Genomic DNA, 22742 nt, shown 5'->3' on the forward strand with positions numbered 1-22742 from the left:
GAGAGGGAGAGAGAGAGAGAGAGAGAGAGAGAGAGAGAGAGAGAGAGAGAGAGAGGACAAAACAGGCCGAGTGCTCACTGAGCGTAAATGCAGTGGCTTAAGGCCCTTTGGGTGACTCTGCTGAGACATAAACCAGTTGATCACCTTCAGCCAAAGAGCCTACACGACCTCAGTACCTTCCTTTCTTTACAGATATCTTGCATCCACAAGGCTAAGTGTAGTGTTTGGCCAGAAGTCACTTGGGTCCAAAGGATGTGTTCATGGATTAAGAAATGCTGTAAAAAATGTAGCAAGTGACTTGGGAGGGGGGGGAGTGGGAGCCAGAGATTGATTCAAATCTTAGTTTCCTTTTGCCCTCCTTTCAGCCCAATCCACATACTTATAGGCTCGATCTACTGCGTCCAGACACTGGATGGCTGTGTCTGATATGTAATCATCCATTCTAGTTTGCCTTAGGCTGCTGGGATAAAACACTGACCAGAAGCTAATTGGAGGAGAAAGGGTTTACTTGACTTATAGTCTGTCATAGCAGGAGCTGAGGTAGGTTCTGAAGTGGAGGTCATGGAGAAATGCTACTTATTCTCCATGACTCTCTTAGTTTTCTTTCTTATACAACCTAGGGCCATCAGATGGGGGGTGAGGGATGGCACTGCAGTTCACTGCAGTTGTCCCACATCAATCATCAATCAAGACAATGCCCCAGAGAAACACCCACAGGTCAAGCCAATGGAGTAGATTGCTAAACTGATGTTCCTTCTTCCTGGGCAACTCAATTTTGTGTCGTTGATGAAACAAAACAAAACAAAACAAAACAAAACAAAATAACCCTCGCCATTATATCATCTATCACAGCCCCTGAGGATAAATGACAGCAAAGAATAGAGAGAAACAGAAGTCTTTTAAAGCATATGGAGAAAGGCATGCTGCTGCAACAGGTGGTTAGAGTCTCCAAGTCCCTCCAGCAAGGCAGACATCAAACAGATGGCTCAATGTCAGAACTCTATGCTAAACCTTTGTGGCAGATAGGCAATGGAAATATTCCCAGTGCAATACAATGAGAGGTATTTGTTTACAATTCATTCTATAAAGTATTACCTGACCCCAAAAGCAAATGCTTTAAAAAAAAAAAATCAGGGCCTCATTAAGTCTAAATGCTTAGACCAAGAAGCATGTTCACATGGTAAAATTAGAAGATTACACAAGAGCCATGTTTCTAGATTAAAGAGTCCTTAGGGGTATCCCAAAGCATCTGCTATGAGTGCAAATGAGAAACCTTAGTGAGTAAAGTGTAAAGTGCTCATTGAGCAAACGTGACAGCCTGGATTTGATCCCAGGACCTTGGATTTGAAAGAGAAAACTGATTTCTGAAGGTTGTCCTCTGAAATCCACACTTAACATAAACATACACAAACAGACCACACATAATAAATAAAATTTAAAATTTAAATCTGTGCTGTGTACAATATTATGTATCGATCAAGAGCATATACCAATAACGTTTTTAAATCTGAGAAGGAAAGTCCGACGAAGTGAACTCAGCATATCGCTATGGTTTGAATGTGAAATGTCCCATAGTCCCCGTGCACTTGGTCCCCTGCTGGTGACAGTTTAAAGAAGATACAGAGCTTTTGAGGGTATGTCCTAGCTAGCAGAAGTGACTCTCTAAGTGGGGAGAGGAAGTCCTTGCTCTAGTTCTGGCTGGAGCCACCTGTTTCCTTATCTGTCAGGGTATGAATGTCCTTGTCACAAACTCCCACCACCGCAGACTGAGTTGCTCTAGTTACCATATTGTCTGCCATAACGGAACGGACCGTGGCCCCTGGAACTCTGGGTCAAAATAAGCCTCGTCCCACTTGTTGCTTCTGTCAGATATTGTTGACAGGAAAATATAGCTGATGTATTTGCATAATATATAAAATACCTCCAATTTCATAGCAGGGTTTATGTCCAAACATTGCCACAGCGCTCAGACTTCATCCTCTGGCATAGATGGGGTGGATGCTATTCAGCACCATACTTACGGAGGAGCTATTGGTAGTGGAGAGTTGTAGGATGGGGTCAAGGGTCATTCTTCTTGGAAGAGGTGGTGTCTGGTAGGTTCCCCATCTTCAGTGGATACCCAACACATACACATGAGGAGAGCTCTAACTGGAATTCATGGGTTATCAAAAAAAAAAAAAAAAAACTATGAAGTTGAGATGAGAAAGGAAAAACCGGGGGATGGAATTTCATTTTATATGTTTTAAATTATCAAAAAAAAAAAAAAAAAAAAAACAAAAAAAAACAACCCATACTCACTGATGGCACCCCACAGGCTGATGCTAATCCTCTTTTCCACACATTTAAAGATTTCTCATGAAACTGTGCAGTCTGGCAGAAAGTATACATCAATGCAGACGTGTGTGTGTGTGTGTGTGTGTGTGTGTGTGTGTGTGTGTGTCTCTACTGTTTCAGGAGGTTAGTAATGCAACCCCTCACTGAATCCTGGTTCTTCACCAACCAAAGAATGTACATGGGCTGAACCTAGGCCTCCCTGCACATATGTAGCAGACATGTAGCTTGGTCTTCATGTAGGTCTGGAACAACTGGAGCAGGGGCTATCCCAAAAGCTGTTGCCTACATGAGAGCTATGTTCTTCTAGCTGAACCACCTTGTCTGTCCTCACAGATACTTGATGTGCCAAGGTGGGGAGATACCCAGCCTCCCCCCTCTCAGAGCAGAAGGGGAGGTGGAATGGGGGAAGGATTGTGGGGGGGGGGTGACCAGGAGCTGGGTAGTGATCAGAATGTTTAGTGAATAAGTAAAGAAGAAAGGAGAGGGGGGGGGAGGATTGAAAAAAGAATCCTAGTTCTTAAGAAAGAAACTGAGACTGAGTTTCTAATTTACTCTTTCAAGTTACAAATATAAAAAAAAAGCATCCCTACCCCCATAGGGCTTCAAACAGTACTCAGATAAAATGGAGAGATCCACAGTGCAGGCCACCACAGCCCTTGTGGTTTCCGCTCACATTCGCATTAGCACCTATAAATAAACTACCATTCTTTTAATAAATTCTTATTTAAAACAGAAAAGCGAAATAGGAAAGGGGCAAAGACAAGGCAGGGAAATGTCCTACTGACAAGTTCAAATTCTTCCATGATTAGAACAGCCTGAGGGTGGCCTCTTAAGGATCTCCGGATGGAAGGTATGGAGAGGGGCTGACAGGAAGGCTTAGAGAACAGGATGAAGGGCATGGGGTTGTGGGACAGGATGGAAATTGTGGGAAAAAACAGGACGGAAGGCATGGTGTGGGGTGAGGGGAAACAGTTGCATTTCCAGTTCAGCAGCAGAGCCTACAGGGGAAAAGAGGATTTCTCTTGCTGCATGTGGCTGTTTTTTCCAAACCTACCCTCTGAAGTTCACAAATTTGACAGTTTGTCTGTATTGTTTACAGTTAAACCTGGCTATTTTTTTTCCTCTCCTGCTTCCTGTTCCATACACACAGGTCCTGTTTATCTTATAACATTAGCAATGTCTTTTACTGTCTTCTTCGCTGGTATCATCTATGCAAAAAAAAAAAAAAAAAAGACTCAAAAAAGTTCTACAGGTGGCCAGAGAGATGGCTCAGTGACTAAAGGCGCTTGCTGCTCCTGCAGATGACCTGGAGTCTGTCCCAGCATCATTGTGGCACCCACAACTGCCTATAACTCCAGTTCCAGGAGATCTGATGCCCTCATCTGATCTCCTCCGACTACTGAACATATGTGGTGCATATACATGTGCTCAAGCACAGATAAATAAATAAATACACTCAAGCACACATAAATAAAATTAAATAAATAATTTTTTAAGATTAAAAATATATAGAAAAAAATTAAATTTCAAACCAAAAGGAGTTGGGCACATGACTAGAAATTTTGTTGAAAGCAGGACAAGTGTTCTACCCAGAGCCGAACGACTTCCGAAAGCAACAGGGCTTCGTCCTAAACCCTTCAATTATTTCACAGATACTTGTTGAAATCTTAGGATGAACTGGGTGTTATTCCTGCCATCAAGATGTATGGTGACCACAAAACTTGTCTTCCAGAACAAAACAGTGTATATGTGCATAAAATTGCTTTCCCAAACATCTCAGTATGCTTACCTTACCCATAACATATTGCACCCAAAAATTTTTTTTCTTTTTTTTTATTATTATTTTCTTTATTTACATTTCAAATGCTATCCCGAAAGTTCCCTATACCCCGCCCCCCCGCCCCTGCTCCCCTACCCACCCACTCCCACTACTTGGCCCAGGCCTTCCCTTGTGCTGGGTCATATAAAGTTTGCAAGACAAAGGGGCTTCTCTTCCCAATGATGGCCAATTAGGTCATCTTCTGCTACATATGCAGCTAGGGACACAAACTCAGGGGGTACTGGTTAGTTCATATTGTTGTTACACCTACAGGGTTGCAGCCCCCTTCAGGTCCTTGGGTACTTTCTCTAGCTCCTCCATTGGGGACCCTGTGTTCCATCCAAAAGCTGGCTGTGAGCATCCACTTCGGTGTTTGCCAGGCACATAGCCTCACAAGAGGCTGCTATATCAGGGTCCCTTCAGCAGAATCTTGCTGGCATTGCACCCAAAATTTAAACCTTGGAAAAATCTTCTCTGTGACCAAGTGGTCGAAATCAAAACTAAGGTACTTACATGTTAGTATTTCCCTAAAGAGAAGGGAACAAAACCAAGCCCGTGCCCAGATTCGAACAGACCCATCCTTCCAGCCCCACCCAAGGGCAATTTCAAGGGAGAGAGGTTTACTTTGATCAATGGTCTCCTTCCACCATGAAAGAGAAAGCACCGGTGGATTTAGAGCAGGGAGAGCACGGCAGGAAAGTCCGCATTATAGTAGACGGAAGCAGAGACTAAGGCTTGGACCAATCTGACTGGGCCATAACCTTCCATTGATTTCCTCTGGCCGTCTCCTTATGCCAGTGAGCCCCACCTCCTAAAGGTTATACAGCCTCCCAGAACAGTATCACTAATCGTGAAACAAAGGTTTAACACATAAGCCTGTGGGGGACACTGCGGATGGAGAGTGTAACACTCCAAAGCACTGCAGGGAAAGCGGGTAGGGATAGGCTCTTCCCGCCCTCCCCGGAAATGAGGGGAGGGCACAGTCAACCCCACCCCAATCTGGTCCAACTTGGCTTCATGTTCCTCACACATGCACGCAATCACTTCTGTCCCCCAACCAACGCACTGTCTTAATGAGGTAAGACCCAAGAGGCAGACGAGAAAACAACACAGTTGCAAAAATAATTTATTGTAAATGTTTAAAGATCGTTATGTATTAAAATTCCTTGTTACTTAAAAAAAAAAGTAAAGGCACAGGAGAGTTCACAGTTAACATGTAAAAAAAAATAAAATAAAATAAGGAAGAAGAAAAATCCACCTGTTTCTGGAATTTAAGGAACTATCCTAAAATTGAAAACAATAAGTTACAATGCAGCAATAATCATTGTACTATATTACCACAATATACAGTAGTTAAATAAGAAAGCAAGTTCACATTGTTCAGAACCCTATCATTGACACATATTCATACACAGCTGCCTGCCGTAATGACCTGTATCAATGGCTCTCTATCTGAGGTATCAGACTCGGGAATTTCTCATTATACAACAATGAGACGAACTCTCTCAGAAAATTTCCAGGGAGGCAATTTCCCCAACAAAACAAATATTCTGTTGTCTTCTGACAGGCAATCTATATTCATAGGTGACTGATACAGTCACTGGCTTCCTTCTGGCCCTCCAAGGGACTTGCATACTGTTTTGGACAGTTTCAAAAGGACAGAAATTTTCTGCTTAGCGATCATCTGCAGGAAGACATGCAAACATCTCAAGAAATTGATTCCTACGGGAATCCTGGTGATACCAGGTAACACAAAACCAGTGTGTGGTATCAGTAGCAGAAATTTAAGCAGTCTTAATGATCCTTTGATGACTTCAATAATAATAATAATAATAATAATAATAATAACCCACATGACTGGCAATCTTAAAAGACAGCACCCTGCCCAAAACTCAGAGACATATGTTCTTTTTTTTAAAAAAAAAAAAAGTCATCTCAGGAACAATGCAACGATGAGAAACAATTAAGACACATCAATCATTTTTCTATATATAATACTCCATGATATGCCTGACTGAGCTCAGCTGTCAGATATAGGCAGGCGGTGGAGTTAGGTGAAGAGCTACACTCCTCAGGTCTTGGAGTTGCCTTTCTTTTCCTCTTGCCCTGGCTCAGGGGTCCATCAGATGTAATTGTGAGTTGGGAGAGGGCTTCAGTGAACAACTGGTCCATTCTCCCGCCTCCCCTTGGCTACCCTGATGCAGCTTGGACTCACCCCATCAGCTGGGGTTAACAGAACTTGCCTAAAACAAAGCCAGATAGTTATCTCTGCAACACAGGAAAAGCGTTTCTGCTAGGAGACGTAGCCAGTGCTTCAAAGGCAGTGGGAACCTCATGTGGGATCTAAGATTCACCCCCAGACCTCCAGCTCCTGAACCCAGCTGGGACAGCGCTCAATCTGCCGATCTGAGATGGACCCAGACTTCACATCTGGGTAGAATCAGTGAGAGGACTTCCTCTGGTCACTGCTAGCTTCACTTCTGAATTGTTTTCCGTCTGAGACTCAGCAGAGCACTGCTTTCCGAAACAGACCAACCCTCATCTCTTCATTCTAAAAAAGAAAACAAAGGCAAATCAAAGTCACTGTGTGCTTAGCTTTGATCCAAACTAGAGTCACCTGGGCAAAGAATCTCAATGAGGAATTGCCTAGGTCAGATGGGCCTGTGGACGTGACAGTGGGGGACCGTTGATTGCCTTAGTTGAGGTGAGAAGACTCAGTCTGAAAGTGGGCAGGAACATTCCCAAGCCTGGAGCTCTGGACTGTGTCAGAGTAGAGAAAATGGCTAAGCGTGAAGCTCAGATGCATTCCTTTCCCTCGGACTCTTGACAGTGGTTATGACGTGACTAGAAACTTCAAGTTCCTGCATCCCTGAGTTCCCTGCAGTAACAAAATGGAACTGAAATTGTGTTATTATTACAGCAACAGAAGTGAAACTAGGCTGGTCACTAATTTTCAAAAGCCAAAGAAATTACTCGGGACATTTGTATTTACACATGGTGTCATAGAGTCTGAGTATATAATCTTAGATCAAATTGGAATCTTCATCAATTTCTGAATAGAAAATTTTCACTCTCTATATGCATGCACAAATACATACACACATGTGTGTGCATGTGCACACACACACATAGATATAAATATAGATATAGGTATATAGATATATATGTGCTGAATACCCTTCAAAAGACAAATAATATTTATTGGATGTTCACTTATTGTGGTGTGATTCATGATGCACATGTTGATGTAGCCTCTTGGATGATGAGGGCATTTTAACATTTGGCCCCTCTTTGTAATCTACCTGTGACAGTAACTGTCAGTGTTAGCCCCTCAAACTACCATCAGTGCACCAGGAGAAACTGATGAGGGACATGGTGGGAGGTGGTTGGCATGGGTGGAGGTGCTCATGTAGATTCTGGCAGACATTCTGCTGTTCTGCAGTGAGCATCTTTGGGGCAGTGGTCTTTTTTATTTTTCCATAGTATTTCCTCACTGCTCCATCTGCATACAGGATGTGAGCTCCAGAGCAAGAGATCAGTTTGTGGGCGAGTGAAGAGTTACTTGATTTGACACAATACACGGCACCAACACTGCCATATCCAAGTTGTTCATCCCTACAGATCCTATTTCTTGGCTTTCCCTACTTACCATAGAGCAAGAGAGATTCTGGGTCAAGCCCGAGACTCTCACAGGTAGATAGGTTCTTATCGTGGAAACTCTGTCGCATGATGCCAAGCACCAACTCTTCACTCATCATGTGTTTCATAAAGTCATCGTCTTCAGATGGAACTCCAAACTGCAAGTGATAGGTTACCGTGGCATTTTCAACACTGAAAGCCAAACCATTAAAACACACAGACAGACATTATAATGAATAAGCAGAAACACACCGAGACTCAGACACCAATCTTAGCATTAATATTTCCTTGGCTCCACATCTTCCTGTAACCAGCTTCAGAGGGCTCACTAGCCTGGGAGAACACACTGCCCTAGAGCCCTCCTCCTGTGGCCATCACACAACCACCGCCATCTGCTCACACTTTAGGTTACCACAGAGAGTGGCTCTGGAAGGGAGGGACACAATCCAACTATTATAAAGAAAGAGTGAGCGTTGGCATAGCACCCATCTGATATTAGCCTTCCTGCTGAGTGGTGAGCCCCAAAGCTCCTCCTCCATCCCTGTCTTCAGGCTCTCAATGCTGCCACTACATGAACACATTGGGGATATTTAATTTAATGAGTTCTTTAAAATGTTTATTTATTCATTTATTATTTCATAGGTTTTCACACACACTTTGATCCTACCTTCCCCCAAGTTTAACCAGTTAAACTATAAAAATTATTATGGTCTGGCAACCTTACCAACTCCCTACCTCTTGATCTCCCAGAGAATGACCTGTATCCTGCAATGAATCATACCTCCTGTGTTTGGGGAGATATTCCTTCATGTGCACTTTCAGAGCTCCTTAAGGCACGATGATCATTTTTTAAAATCTCTTAGTAAGGAGATCTCAGGAATTTTCATCCCTGAGGAGGCTCTAACCCTTTCATCTTTCAGTACACACTTTTCTAAATTTTTTACAGTGAAAATAATTATAGGTCTGTCCTAAATTAGTGGCTTCCTCAACATTTAATCTTTCACAAGTAACATTTAATTTTTCTATTGATTTTGTCAAGATGGCCCAGATTAGGCTCAGCAGTAATAAAAAACAAATTAACAGGAGGACACATCAGAGAGATTATTTTAGGGAGAGATTTATAGATGCTTTGGTCTCTCCAGAGTTAATCAGGCCACTTTGATGCCAAGGATAGGCAAAGAGCTCCCTCTGGAGGCCAGATGTCACATAGGTCAATGACTACGTTTTATGGTACAGGTTTGTAAACTTTCCCGTATAGCAAAGAACAACTGTGCCAAGCCCTATGAACCAAATAAATTACAGAGTAAATTGAGACTCTGACAAGACCCAGTTACCATGGTGCCACTAAAGGCAGTGTTAAAAGCCTATTTGCAAACTTCAATGAAGCTAGCCTAGTTTGCAGGTGTCATTAATTAACCCTTAGCACATCGATTTATCACTCAGGAAGATGGACAGGCACAGGCGGGCATGCAGCAATCCTGCATACCTAGTGCTAAGGATCTGGGCTAATTGATGAAACAGGCCTTGGGTGTATGTTCAGAAGACCAAGCTTAAAGCTAAGTGAGAATATCAAGGCGTCTGACCCAGTATGAGTGCACCGTCCCTGTCTCTCTTGCCTCTACCATCCCTGTCTCCCCTGGTAGATTTATAAAAGGCAGAATTTTGAAAGAGTTATTTTTTCTGTGGACTTTCCCACAGCAGCCCTGGAGTAGATCTAGCAACTGACACAGCAAAAAGTACTTTCCAGTACTGTTTGGGCCCATTCTTGACCAAGGTCAGGACCTCTCTGTAGACACAAATGCATGCGCTGAGCATAGGAATATCTTTTACATGTGCAAGGACATCATTTTAGATGTGATGGTTTTGAAAATTCTAAATAAACATTAAAGACGTGTGGGGGCTGGGTGGTGGAGGCTGGGGTGTGGCTCAGTTGGTGGATTGTTTGCCTAGCATGCTTGAAACCTTGGATTCAAGAAAACCTGACACAATGACACAAGCTTGTAAGCCTAGTGTGTGCAGGCAGGAAGACCAGAATTCAAGGTCAACCTCGGTTACATGAGTCTGAGCTATATGAGACTGACTGTTCCCCTCCCCCCCCCTCTCTCTCTCACACACACACACACACACACACACACACACACACACACACACAAAAATGGCAGTTCTTTATCTGAAGTACTAAAGTTCTTGGGTTTTTTTAATTTAGAAAATATATTTTAAAGATCTCTCTCTGTCTTGTGTGTGTATGAGTGTGTGTGTGTGTGTGTGTGTGTGTGTGTGTGTGTAGGGTTGTAAGATCCCCTGGGCTGGAATCAAATAAGAGTTTGTGAGCTTCCAAACATGGTTCTGGGAACAGAACACAGGTCCCCTGGACGAACAGGAAGTGTTCTCAATAAAGAACAGGAAGTGTTCTCAATAGCTAAGCAGTCTTGTCAGCCTCCCACCCCACAAATAACTTTTTTAAAAAAAATCTCTAACACTAATCCTTGGCCTAATTTCTAGACCTGTTTTACTAAGTCTTCTTGTGGGTTCTCCCTGTGTCTACTCCCACCTATTGAATGCTAAGTTCAGATCCTTTATATCCATAGCAAGGGCAGGTGCTTGGGAGGACCCAGGAGGCTCTGGGTGGAAGGAATCTCTACTACAGCTCTACTACAGTCTTCAAACAGAAAAACATGTCAAAGGCATAGAGCAAAGCGTGTGAGATCCAACTATCCAGTGTTCCCTTTCCTGCATCATTATTTGTGCCAGTGGCTTATGATTAAAGACAGTAGGGTCCCCACTGGGCAGCAAGAGACATCTGAAGAAGGAAGACAACATTAAACGTCATGCCCTTTCTAGTTCTATCTCACCAAGTGACCACTGATGTTCCATGCTCCTCTCTCAGATCTACTGGTATTATGGTTTAAGTGGGAGAATCTCAACATATAAGGTTGACTTTGATCACTACCTCCCAGTGACACCCTACGAACAACTGACAATAAGGCTTTCTCATATAAATCTTATTTAAAGTATGTCCAGTAATCTCAGTAATAAAAAGAATAATTTATTAAATGACTTCTTTACACAAACAGACACACGCACACACATGTGTGTATCTTTTGACTAGTTCAAACTATTAAATTTCTTGAAATTAAAAAGAAAACTGTATGTATACATACATGGACACTGAATATAGTAAATATATGCACGGAAAAAAATGAAGGCAAGCAGAGTTGTTAATTGCGTAGGGGTGAATGTAATTAATCATTGTTAGTAGCACTAAAGAAAAGAGGGTGAGTTTTTATGTTCTTAATGTTGTGTGAGGCCAGTATACTCCTGAGTCACTGTCGCAACACATAAATCATGTCCCTTCGAGTACATCACTCTCTGAGATTTGTGTTTATTTCTGCCCTGAATTGATTTCTGTATCTATTGTTAAACAAAAATGTTTCTCTTGGATGGACATGCTTTTCCTCTCTGAGGCTGACCATAACTGAATCACATAATTAGTCCGTGATTCCCTTCTTTCTGTTTTGCTGAGCTAAGATGTTTCCGGGCACCATTGCAGCATGACACTGTGGTTTTTACCCCCAAGTCTTCTCCCACTGCAAAGCTCAGGGAGATCACTGTGGGTGAATGGAGATGGGTAGGTGGGTAGGTGATCTTCTGAGAAAGATAGCAATATGTAAAGATCTGAGCACTTACCTGAAATCCAAGATATCAGCAGAAGTAAAAAAACGACTCAGAGCTGGGGACTGTCTGTACGTGTCCGTGAGCTAAACACACAACAAGGAAAGAACACACATGTCACTGAGGATCATCTTACATAGCACCCACAGAAGCAAATGGCTTCAGGACCAAGGAGAACTCACTCTGGCTAGGAATTCACTGGTTTGGGGTTCTGGACTAAGAGGAAAAAAGTGTAAGCTGGCCACAAATCAAAGCTCAAGTGAACACTCAAGTGAGCTCTAAATGGTCTGACTAGTCGAGTCTCACTGACAGCCAGGCATCCACGCGCGTTGTCTGTAATCCCAGAATTCTCAAAGCTGAAGAAGTGGATAAGTTCAAGGTAAGACTGATTTGTTTGTTTGTTTGTTTGTTTGTTTTTTATACAATGAGTTCTAGGTCAACCAAGGCAACATAGTTAGACTTTGTCAAAAAAAAAAAAAGTTAAAATGAACTCATTGATAAGGCCCAAGTGACTCACTGAGAATTCTCAACTTGACTTATAAGTTGAGCAGACACTCGGTATCCTTAGTGGTGCTATGGTCAATGATGCTCATCAGGAACTCACAGAAGCACCAGTAACTGCTAGGGCGGGGGATGAAATGGGGAGGGATCCGTTCAGCACAAGCCAGTCAGTACCAGGACATCACTGGCCCTGGGCTTCTTTCTCTCTTTACAGAATGTCCTCGTTAGGGGGAATATCTATCCTGATTGTCAGGTCCCTTACTGCCCCGGGCAAAGGAACAAATGATGAAGTCGCCAAGATATGAAGGGTCTTTCAGCAAAATTGCCTTCTAAAGACACGATGACGCCCATGGTTCTCCCACCTAGGCTTTATGCCATCACAGTATGCAGTAACTACACAGTCTGCAATGCGGTTCCTAGTAAACCAATGCATAGATTGAAATAATCAAAAGTATACAAATGACGGAGTAAGGATAGGTAGAGGACACACAACCAAAGAGGCCTATGAGATTGGGCAAATGAATCTTTAAGATGGAGGGGGTGGGAAGGCTAATAGATCACTGGCCATGGCATTCTGGGTGCCAAAGAGTACCAAAACTGACAAAACTGTGTATGTGAGAATCCTAAGGAAACCTGTTACATTGTATGCTAATTTAAAAGGGTAGAAACTTATCTACTACATCTAAAATACTCAACATTGTGGCTTGGCTCAAAACACTTTCTTCCATTAGCCTACAGTTAGGCAGACCCACCTAGCATAAAGCCCGTTTTATAACAAGGTGATAAATTCATGGAATTTGTCTAGATATTATCCTCAAAGCCAAAACATGAAAGGCTGTATATATCACCTTTTACACCACCAAAGGTGGTCTGTAAGTTAATAATTGAGAACATTCTTCCTCCATTCCTCGGTATTAGCCATCACCTGACATTGGTATATATCCTTTCTTCACTTATATCTAAAAATTATTCTTTTCTTATAGAATCATAAAGGCATGCTCTTTATAATTTTGTTCAAATAAAATGTATTATATTCTATACAATCTTTTAAGAGCTGTTTTTTTTTCCTCATCAGAAATGGTTTCACTATCTTGCTCAGGTTGGTTTCAAACTCCAGTATCTTCCTGCTCCTGAGTAGCTAATATCACAGATATGTGCCATTGTGCCCAAATTGAGCAGAGGTTAAAGGAAGGGCCATCGAGTGACTGACCCAACCTGGAATGCATCCCATGGGCAGCCACCAAACCCTGACACTATTGCTGATGCTGTGTTGTGCTTACAGCCAGGAGTCTAGCATGGCTGTCCTCTGGGAGGATCTACCTGCAGCTGACTGAGACAGAAGGCAGATACTTACAGCCAACCACTGGACTGAGTTCAGGGACACCTATGGAAGAGCTAGGGGAGGGATTGAAGGATGACCACCCCATAGAAAGAGCAATGGTGTCAGATAACCTGGAGCTCCTAGAGACTAAGCCACCAACCAAAGAGCATACATGGGCTGGTGTGTGGCTCCCGGTACATGTGTAGCATTGGGCTGCCTTATCTGGTCTCAGTGGGAAAGGATATGTCTAATCCTGAAGAGACTTGATGCTCCATGGAAGGGGGATGCCAAGGGCAGGGTTGTAGGGAAAGGGTGGATGGGTGAGTGGAGGGATAAAGACAAAGGAGATGGGATAAAGAACTCTGGGAGGGGGGACTGGGAGGGGGACAACATTTGGAATGTAAATGAATAAAGTAATGTTTTTAAAAGACTTGCTTTTATACTGAAAATTATATTCAAGATTTATGCATAAGATACATCTCAGGGTCCTAAAGTCCAGATCCTACACAGAATGCAATACATCATTATACTAGCTCATCCATTTTCCCACTGACAGAGACTTCCTTCCATGCTGTCTTTATCATTTTAAACTATTCTTTTTTTTTTAAAGATTTATTTATTTATTATATCTAAGTACGCCATAGCTGTCTTCAGACACACCAGAAGAGGGCGTCAGATCTCATTACGGATAGTTGTGAGCCACCATGTGGTTGCTGGGATTTGAACTCAGGACCTTTGGAAGAGCAGTCAGTGCTCTTGTGCTGAGCCATCTCGCCAGCCCCACTGTCTTTATCATAATCTATGCTAATGCAATGGTTATCCTCAACCACCTCTATGCACCTTTTTGTTCGTTTGAGAATCTCCCCGAGATACATATCCAGAAATGGAATTGCAGGTCCAAAGACAGGTGCATCTTTAACTCAACTCATTCTTTCTGACCCTTCTTCATTTTCCTGACCTCTCTGCAGTCAGACACGTTCCATTTCCCGTATTCCTACTAGACTTAAAAACATTTCTCCATCTCACTGGTATAATATCACATCTATATGGCATGTATTGCCCTTTTTATTATAGGTGGAGCACCTTTCCATGTGTTAAAGATATGTGTGTGTAGTACCCATGTCCTTGGTGCCTATGGAGACAGAAGGCATAGGATTCCCTGGAACTGGAATTACAGTCATTGAGGACTGACATGTGAACACTGGGAACCAAAACTATGCCCTCTGCAAGAGCAGCAAGTGCTCTTAACAACCAAGCCATCTCTCAGCTTGCTTTTCCAGGATTTAATTAGTCCTCCCATCAATTTTCAGAGATACAAATCGTAACTATTCTGTACGAGGGAACATATGGCTGAACGAAGTTACACTGCATCCCTTCTGCATTTACAATGGAAAGCTAAAAACCTTGTTCTCTAACATAATAGTTCTAGGATAAATCAGGACTGGGCTGGGATCTCGTACCACTCTCAGTGTGGGCACAGCTTTGGGATCAGAATAAAGTCACAGCTATCCCGAGAGCAAGATCAGACCCACTCTCGCCCAACTTGCAGCTTCAACCCTGACACTGTTCTGGGCCTTTCACTGTACCAGTAGCGACCTTGTGGTGAGTTAGCCACTTCCAAGTATATCAAGAAAGCGTGGTAAGCCATGCTTTATTCAATAGCAAGCACTGCAACATATAAAACCCAATAGGGCCCTGTGAGGGTGCACACGTTGCCTACCTAATCTCAAGGAGGCTGCACAACCAAACACATTCCTACCTAGCTCAGCAGAAAGGCAATGGCACTCGGTGTTTGTATAGCTCTGATCTTAAGAACAGAACCTTTATAAGACACAACAGGCATTTTGTCACTCCTTTTCTGCAGATTAAGAACAAGTATTTCAAGAAGTTAAAAACTTGCTGGTTTCTTGATATATAGATGGTAAATTCTAAAGGCCAAATTCAGTTTTAGGTGTGACAGACATCAAGCCCAGATCCTTTCCAGTTTACGTCACTACTCAGAGAAATTAAAGCAATGGCAGAGCTCGACTGAGTTATCATGAAGGGAAAAAATACAATGTGATAAGAACTTTGGAAGAAAAGGGAATCATCCTAGTTCTTTGAGCTCTGGTATGAAGAAAGTGGATGATGGACAGAAGTGGGGAAATTCAAGTTCTAAAAGGGTACTTTCACTGCTCAGCATGAAGCGAAGGTGAGGGAGGATGCAGGATGCTACAAAGAATGTTTGTTCAAGCACTGAAAGTATTGATAATAACCATATGCCTCTGGTAAATCATGCCTATTGTTTTTTGTAAAAATTTATGTGTTTATTGTATTTTTGTGCATGTACATGTATGTGTGTGCATGTACATATGTATGTGCACCTGTATGTGCATGTATGTAGAGGCTAGAAGTTGTCTTTCTCTGTCGCTCTCCACCTTACTTTTTGAGCTGGTCTTTCTTCTTGAATCCAGAGATCATGAAATAGCTAGACTAGGTGGCTTGCAAGCTCTGGGGATCTGCCAGTCCCCCTCTGCACCCCCACAACTCTCTCTCTATCAATAAAATTATAGATTCATCATGGGTGCCTTACATGGGTTCTGGGAATCCAAGTCCAGTTCCTCATGTTTCCATAGCATCTCCCCAACACTTATCACTATTTCAAACCCATTATTTGTCCCTGTTCCTTCCTACATCATCCTAGGGTCTAGCGCTCTGTTTGCACATAGCAGACTTGGGAAAATGTCAAAGTTAACATTGGAAATTAGAAGATAGAAGGTATGACTGTGCGTATTCTAAAGGTCTTCTCGGGGTTGTATTTGTGACATAGTGGCATTTCCTAAAAGATCTCTGAATAACTTCAACAACAGCCCTAGTGCAAACTTTCAAAATAGCACTAGTGACCTCTTCTATAGAGATTGCATTCTCCACTTTAATTTCAACTCATTCCTCAGATGCTAGATTGACAGAAATACGGCCTACTAAATAATCATGGGAGAATCACTGCTCTGGCTGACACTTCTCAGTGCACACATAGATATAAAATTGACATTACAAAGACTCAGTTACAATGAACAAAGAGACTTCTTGGGTGAGACAAGAAGACTCACCCGTTTCAGTTCTTTGACCTACTTGATTTTGTATTGGGTCCATAGGAATCCTGGTTACAAAGCATTTTCCAAGCTCGAGATACTGTCCACTTGACGGTTGTAATAGCGATATTGGTTGTGAACAGTATCCTCTCAGAAGCACGTTTGTTTTGGCATTTTTATGTCTTTGTTTGTGGTCTGGTTGGTTGGTTTGGTTTGGTTAGGGACGGGATGGTCTGGTTTTGAAGACAGGGTTTCACTCTGTAGACTAGGCTGGCCTGCAAATTCACTATGTAGCCCAAATTGCAATCTTCATGTCTCAACTTCCTAAGTGCTGGGATTCCATACATTAGACATTACCACTACCCCCTCAAAAGCTAAATGCTAAAAAAAAAAAAATCTGTTGAACATCAAGTGTTCTATCCTTGGCTAGTATGACTATGTGCTTATGAGGGCACCAGATGCAACGAATAATGGGTTGAGAGCAGAATCACAGGGTGACAATAATTGAGGGTAGCTCTGCTGCACTGTGTTTTGGTCACACCTGGAAGCCCAACCACAAGATAAAAGTTGTTAAATAAAAATGATTGGAGGAGAGTTGGTGAGATGGCTCAGTGGTTAAGAGTGCTGAATGCTCTTCCAAAGATCCTGAGTTCAAATCCCAGCAACCACATGGTGGCTCACAACCATCCATAATGAAATCTGATGCTCTCTTCTGGAGTGTCTGAAGACAGCTACAGTGTTCTTACATGTAATAAATAAATAAATAAATATTTTAAAAAATGATTGGAGGATATCTTGAGATGTGGCTTAGTGGTTAGGAGCATGTACTGGTCCTATAGAGAACCCAGTTTACCAGAGCCCATACTAGGTGACTCACAACCCACCTCTCTCCAGTTCCAGTGGACCTGACACATTCTGGCCTCCACGAACACTTGCATACATATGATGCGTATAAATTCACAGTCCTACATACATACTCATAAATAAAATATTTTAATCATTTAAAAATTTACAGGATGTCACTGTTGTTGTTACACTCCTGTACTTCAAGTTAAACATCAAAACAAGGTCAGCTCAAGTTTTCATGTCACTGGGCTGAAATTAGGATGCATATCCATCTGTCTGGTAAGTCACGATTGAAGTGACAGCCAGATTTCCCTATAGGCCCATTTCAATTTGCTTGATAATAAAGTTCACTCAAATCTTTATCTTTCTTATAAAAACCAATAACTGGAAATAATCTATGCTTAACAAATCAGCTACTTTCTGTCACCCCATCTCCCTGTCCCCACATTACAAGGAAAGGCATTTTGAGAGTCCCACCACTCTCTTTTGATTGCTCCTTTCTTCAAACCCTTCCAGTTCTATAAAACGAAATCCATTTGCTCAGACCACCAAGATTTATTCTTTATATGGAGTCCTGTACACATTTCTAGAACTGGAAATAAAGCCATCGCTGCATGGTGCGTGACTGGAACCAGCACCGATGAGGTTAAAATGGGAGGACGGGGGCTTTGACGACAGCGTGGGCTACGCAGTGAGACCCTGTCTCAGCATGTTCCTGGGTGTGGCGTGAACTCTTTAATAAGCTAGCCAAGATCGACTCACAGAACCTTCAGCCCGTCTGCAGAGCCTCTGCTTTGCAGAAGACTCTTCCCATTTCCCATCCCACAAACCATGCACCAGCAACTCTTCCAACCAGGAGGCTGGAGTTACACACTTCTTCGCCATGTTCCCATCACCAAGTTTCTCCAAGTAACGTTACCTCTGAAATCTCAGCTCTTCCTTATGACCCCCCCGTGGCTGCCCCAATTCAAACTGCCTTTACTTCCCAGATGCACTGCTGCCTCAGGACTACTCTCTCCAAGTAGTGTGCAGTACAGTGCAGAGAGGAGAAACTGAAAATCTAACCAAGTCAGTCTACAAGGGAAAATCTTTACATAGTCTACTAAAAAGTGGGGGGAATTTCCATGACCTTCCTACTTTCCTAATCAGTTTAACCCCGGAGAGTCCTCAACACAGCATGCTCGCATTCAGTATGCCATTGCACAAACCCCTGTCCCATCTCTCTGTCCCACTTTACAAGGACAGTATGTATATCCTCTGGCATTCCCAGCCCTTATTTTATAGCTAACCTGAGGACCAGCTCCTTTATCTACTTCTACCCCCCAATTCACACAATTTAGATGTACCTCCTTTGTACTGTGTGAGCTGGGGAGGCAGGGACAGCAGGATCCCTGGGGCACGCTGGTCAGCTAACCTAGCCAAATTGGGTGTTTTCTGGGCCCCAGTGAGAAATTCTGTTTCAAAAAATAATAATAATAACATGGAGATCAATTGAAGAAAACACTTGATGTCAAACTCTGGCCTCGACATGTGCATTCATGTGCATGTGCACATACAAATGACATATACACATATGCACACACAAAAACAATTCCAACAACCCTGTATGAAACTCAGTAATGGGACATACTACACTGTTTGTAACTATTTGGTTGCTTCCCCTGCTTGTTTATGAGCCCATAAGCAAGGACTATGTGGCCCTAGCACTTGGAATCATTAAATCTTCAAGGAATAGAGATTGGGTGAAATACAGGCTCAGCATATGTGAAGGAACCCTGGCTTCTGAGATACTCAGAGCTGGAGGCCACACTAGGCTCAACCCACTTGCTGGCTTTGCAGCACAGAAGACCCACTTATACGAACCTTCTGCAGCTAACATTCAGACAACCAAAGCAGCTTACCCTAGAGCTCTTTGCCAACTGTTCTAACAAAACTCATAATCCAGTGTTAAGACCTCAGCAAACAATATGTAAGACATAATCACCCTTTCAGTGAGCAAGTGATGCAATTCCTCTTCATTAGCACACTCCTCTGGAATCTTGAGCATGATGAAGAATGTTTTGTTTGATGATAATTCGAGTATTTCATTTTCATCTTCATCGATATATGTCACTGAACAGATTGAGGGTTTAAAAATAATGGTGAGTGCATGCATTGAATAATGAATTTGATATAGCCAGATGTGGTAGTGCACACCTGTGATCCCAAAGCACAGAGGCAAGGGAACCACTTCAGATTCCAGGCCAGCCTGTTCTACATAGCAAGCTCTCAGACATCCATGACTTCATAGTGAGACCGGTTCTCAAAATATACAAAGCAAACAAAGGTATTCATTCTGTTGGCTTCTATAACTAAGCATACCTATCAGTATTCGTGGAAGTTAAAAGCTTGGCACAGACAGTAAGTACAAGCAGAAATATTTTCTTTGCTTAACCAAACAGAATGAAAGAGAGTCACTTGTTTTTACTGTGATAAAAGTTTTGTTGGTTTTAGGTCAGAAGGGTCCCAGATACCACTAGATATATCCAAGAGACAGAGTATGGGCATGAAGTCATTACTCCAGCCTGTGTTCCACAGGGAGGGACGTTGACATACTCTGTTTGCAGAAGGCAAACCAAACTTCCCTTGGAACCCCAGGGCTCCAAGCCTGCAGAGCAGCTCATAGGACAAGGAGCTTTGTGTTGCTTGTGTTCTAATGACAGAGCTAATTGATTTTTTTTAAAGAGTTAGAGATGGAGGAAAGAAGGAAAACCACATGAAGCCTGGAGCCAGGACGGAGAAACTGGCACTGACACGCTTCTTCCAGATCTCCTGGCTCCACTCCAACCTCACAGGCACACGGGGGGTCACCTCATCTGCCCTGTGAAAAGCGTGGGCTGGGAAACAAGGTGTTCTCAGGCTTCCCCCTCAAATTCTGTGTTGCATACGTCACCAGCTCTGCCTCTTACTGGACTTTGAAAGATCATCTTGGTGCAAACTCAGTGTTTGGGATAGAAATGCAGATAAAACGCAGGGCTTCTCTGTCTCAAAAAATCTATGTGGAGAACAATGGATGTCAACCTGAGGCCTCCACATGCGCATGCACACACACACACACACACACACACACACACACACACACACATACACACACACTCCACTGAACATGTTCAACAGTCTTACCCAGATGTTACTCCTGTGAACTACAGTAATAATCAGTATAGCAAAATATGCCCATGGATACAATAGATGCAGGAAAGCCACAGGTGTTACCAACTGCCCTCTGATTAGATTTAAGGCCCACTGAGTTTCTCCCCTGGGAAAAACTCATACCTACTGTTTTAAAATCTGGCCTAGAGTATGTGATTGAGGGACTTACAGACCACAGGAGTAAATATCCAACTATTATTTAATAAAATGGACATAAGAGCAAACTGCTTCTAAATCCTCGTCTTTATATTTGTAGGTTAGTTGTGTTCTCAAACATCATCACCAGAGAAGTTCCTTTGTGCAATGGATGGTGGTGAAGACAGACATTCAAAGGTGGCCAAAATGCAAAGAATATGTCTCAGTGGTGTGCTCAGCCATGACTGGGTATCTACACATACCCCACCACCAAACCTCAGAGACAACTGTGGAGGAAGGATTGGAAAGCTCCTAAGATCTCGGAGTCAGGAAGACAAGAATGAAGCCCGCTCAACTGGACAGGACAGCTACACTCATGAACTCACAGCAGCTGTGGTTGTCTGCACAAGACCCGTACAAGGTCAAGCTGATCAACATTCTAACATAGAGGAAGGAGGGGCTCCTGAGCCTCCACCCTCCAGGAGCTACTGGGAGTTAATGGCTTTTAGGTAAGGGAGAGACAGTTTGTAAGGTGTAGTCCTGGTAGGTCAACCGTGCTTCAGTAGATGGTCCCACGCCTAGGAGTGTACAGTCAGCACAAATTAGACCTCATAGATTATTAAAACAAACAAACAGAAAATGAAAACACAAGGACTTGACATTGGGAAGGAGTGGTGGATGGGAATAGATGGAACAGGAGTAAGGGGAAGACTGGGGGCTAATATGATCAAAATGTATTGTGTGAAATTGATAGAAATATTAAAGTTAAAATTTAAAAACAAAATTCACTAACTTCTGACAGACACTTCTGCTTACTAACCCACCCAAAAAGGAAATGTCTTTTTCTGGCTTCAGTAATCATAGTGATTAGTTTTGCTTACTTTGAACTTTAAATAATGGAACCATACTGGAAATAAACAAAACCAAAACAATACAAAAAAAAAAAGCCCAGCATGGTAGTATGTACTGCTAATTTCAGTTCTGGAAGGGGACAGGCATTTGTAGCTCTGTGGGGTGGAAGACTTACTGAGCATATATGACTCCACATTCTCTAGAGCACATGACTGTATATGCACGTATGTATATTAGTTACAGAGTTCTGTAGACTCAGAGTGTACAAGGTAACTCACAGAGATGACAGCTATAAATAGGACCAAAGGAGGCTAAAGGTTAGACTTCACAATCAGGTAACTGCTATTCGCCATGGTACAACAAAACTGGAGTCAATAGACACAGAGATTTAGAAGTATTCAGAGAGTAAGATCCCAATGCAGACCGACCACTACACTCTCCAGTAAAAGAGAAAGAAAACACTGCCTCAGTGACATGGCAAACCCCATGGAGGCTTGTTTTGAAGGAAGGATGCAGGAACTACACTTAGAACCTTTGGATGCTTAGGGTATTTTGTAGGGAACGCAAGGATGGCTTGAGTCTTGGGAAGGTTGAAAAACTCCAAAGACCTAATAAAAAGACTGTCGGGCAAAAAATATGACATAGCTTTCAGAAAGTAGGTCGAGGGAATAGCAATTAAGTTCCTGCCCTGAAGGACCTTAATAGGTTTCAGCTGTTCTTGCTATCTACCAAGGACTTCCCCCATGAGTCACCCTAACCAGGAAGTATCTCCCTGTGAAAGGAGTGTGCCAGGTTCGTGTGACGCCCAGAGACTGAGGTCTCACCCTCTACGGAAGACATGAGTAGTCCACTCAGTGCTGTATCACTTAGAAAGTCTCTGCTCAGTCATGTCACAGCATTTCTTCCTGCAGAAGATTGTAGACTAAGAAGTGGGCAGGTCAGCTGCAGTGCCTATGATATGAGCCTATGGGGGCCTCCAAGTGCTCTAACTTTACACCTGTTTGTCAAGGGGCATTTCCAGAGTTCCAGAGTGAAAAGAAACTCATGAAAGTGCTTAAAGGTCTCTCCAAATTATCTATAAAGAAAGTGACTCTGCAGGAAAGAGGAAAGTGCTCTCCCCCTCCCCTGTGGTGTGAATGTTTTAATGAGAATGGCCCCCATAGGCTCATATATTTGCATGCTTAGTGCCTAGCCAATGAACTATTTGGAAAGAATGGGGGGCATAGCCTTCTGGAGTGGGAATAGCCTAGTTGTAGGGGGTGTGTCAATGGAGGTGAAATTTGAAGTTTTAAAAACCATTGCCAGGCCCTCTATGTCTGTTTCTCTCTCTCTCTCTCTCTCTCTCTCTCTCTCTCTCTCTCTC

At 42.7% G+C, this 22742-nt stretch overlaps 1 protein-coding gene across 1 annotated transcript in view; it reads right to left on the reverse strand.

Moving 5' to 3' along the window:
* Positions 1–5263: 5263 nt before the first annotated feature.
* C12H3orf52 (chromosome 12 C3orf52 homolog) overlaps positions 5264–22742 on the reverse strand; it is a 27780-nt gene continuing 10301 nt past the window's right edge. Inside the window, exons 3-6 of the mRNA XM_021210133.1 lie at positions 19188–19315; positions 11480–11550; positions 7803–7984; positions 5264–6704 (exon numbers count right to left, since the gene is read on the reverse strand). Coding sequence (XP_021065792.1) covers positions 6700–6704; positions 7803–7984; positions 11480–11550; positions 19188–19315 — 386 coding nt within the window. The 3' untranslated portion in view covers positions 5264–6699. The remainder of the gene's footprint in view (positions 6705–7802; positions 7985–11479; positions 11551–19187; positions 19316–22742) is intronic.

This window comes from Mus pahari, chromosome 12, assembly GCF_900095145.1.
Source record: "Mus pahari chromosome 12, PAHARI_EIJ_v1.1, whole genome shotgun sequence".
In the NCBI taxonomy this organism is placed as follows: domain Eukaryota; kingdom Metazoa; phylum Chordata; class Mammalia; order Rodentia; family Muridae; genus Mus; species Mus pahari.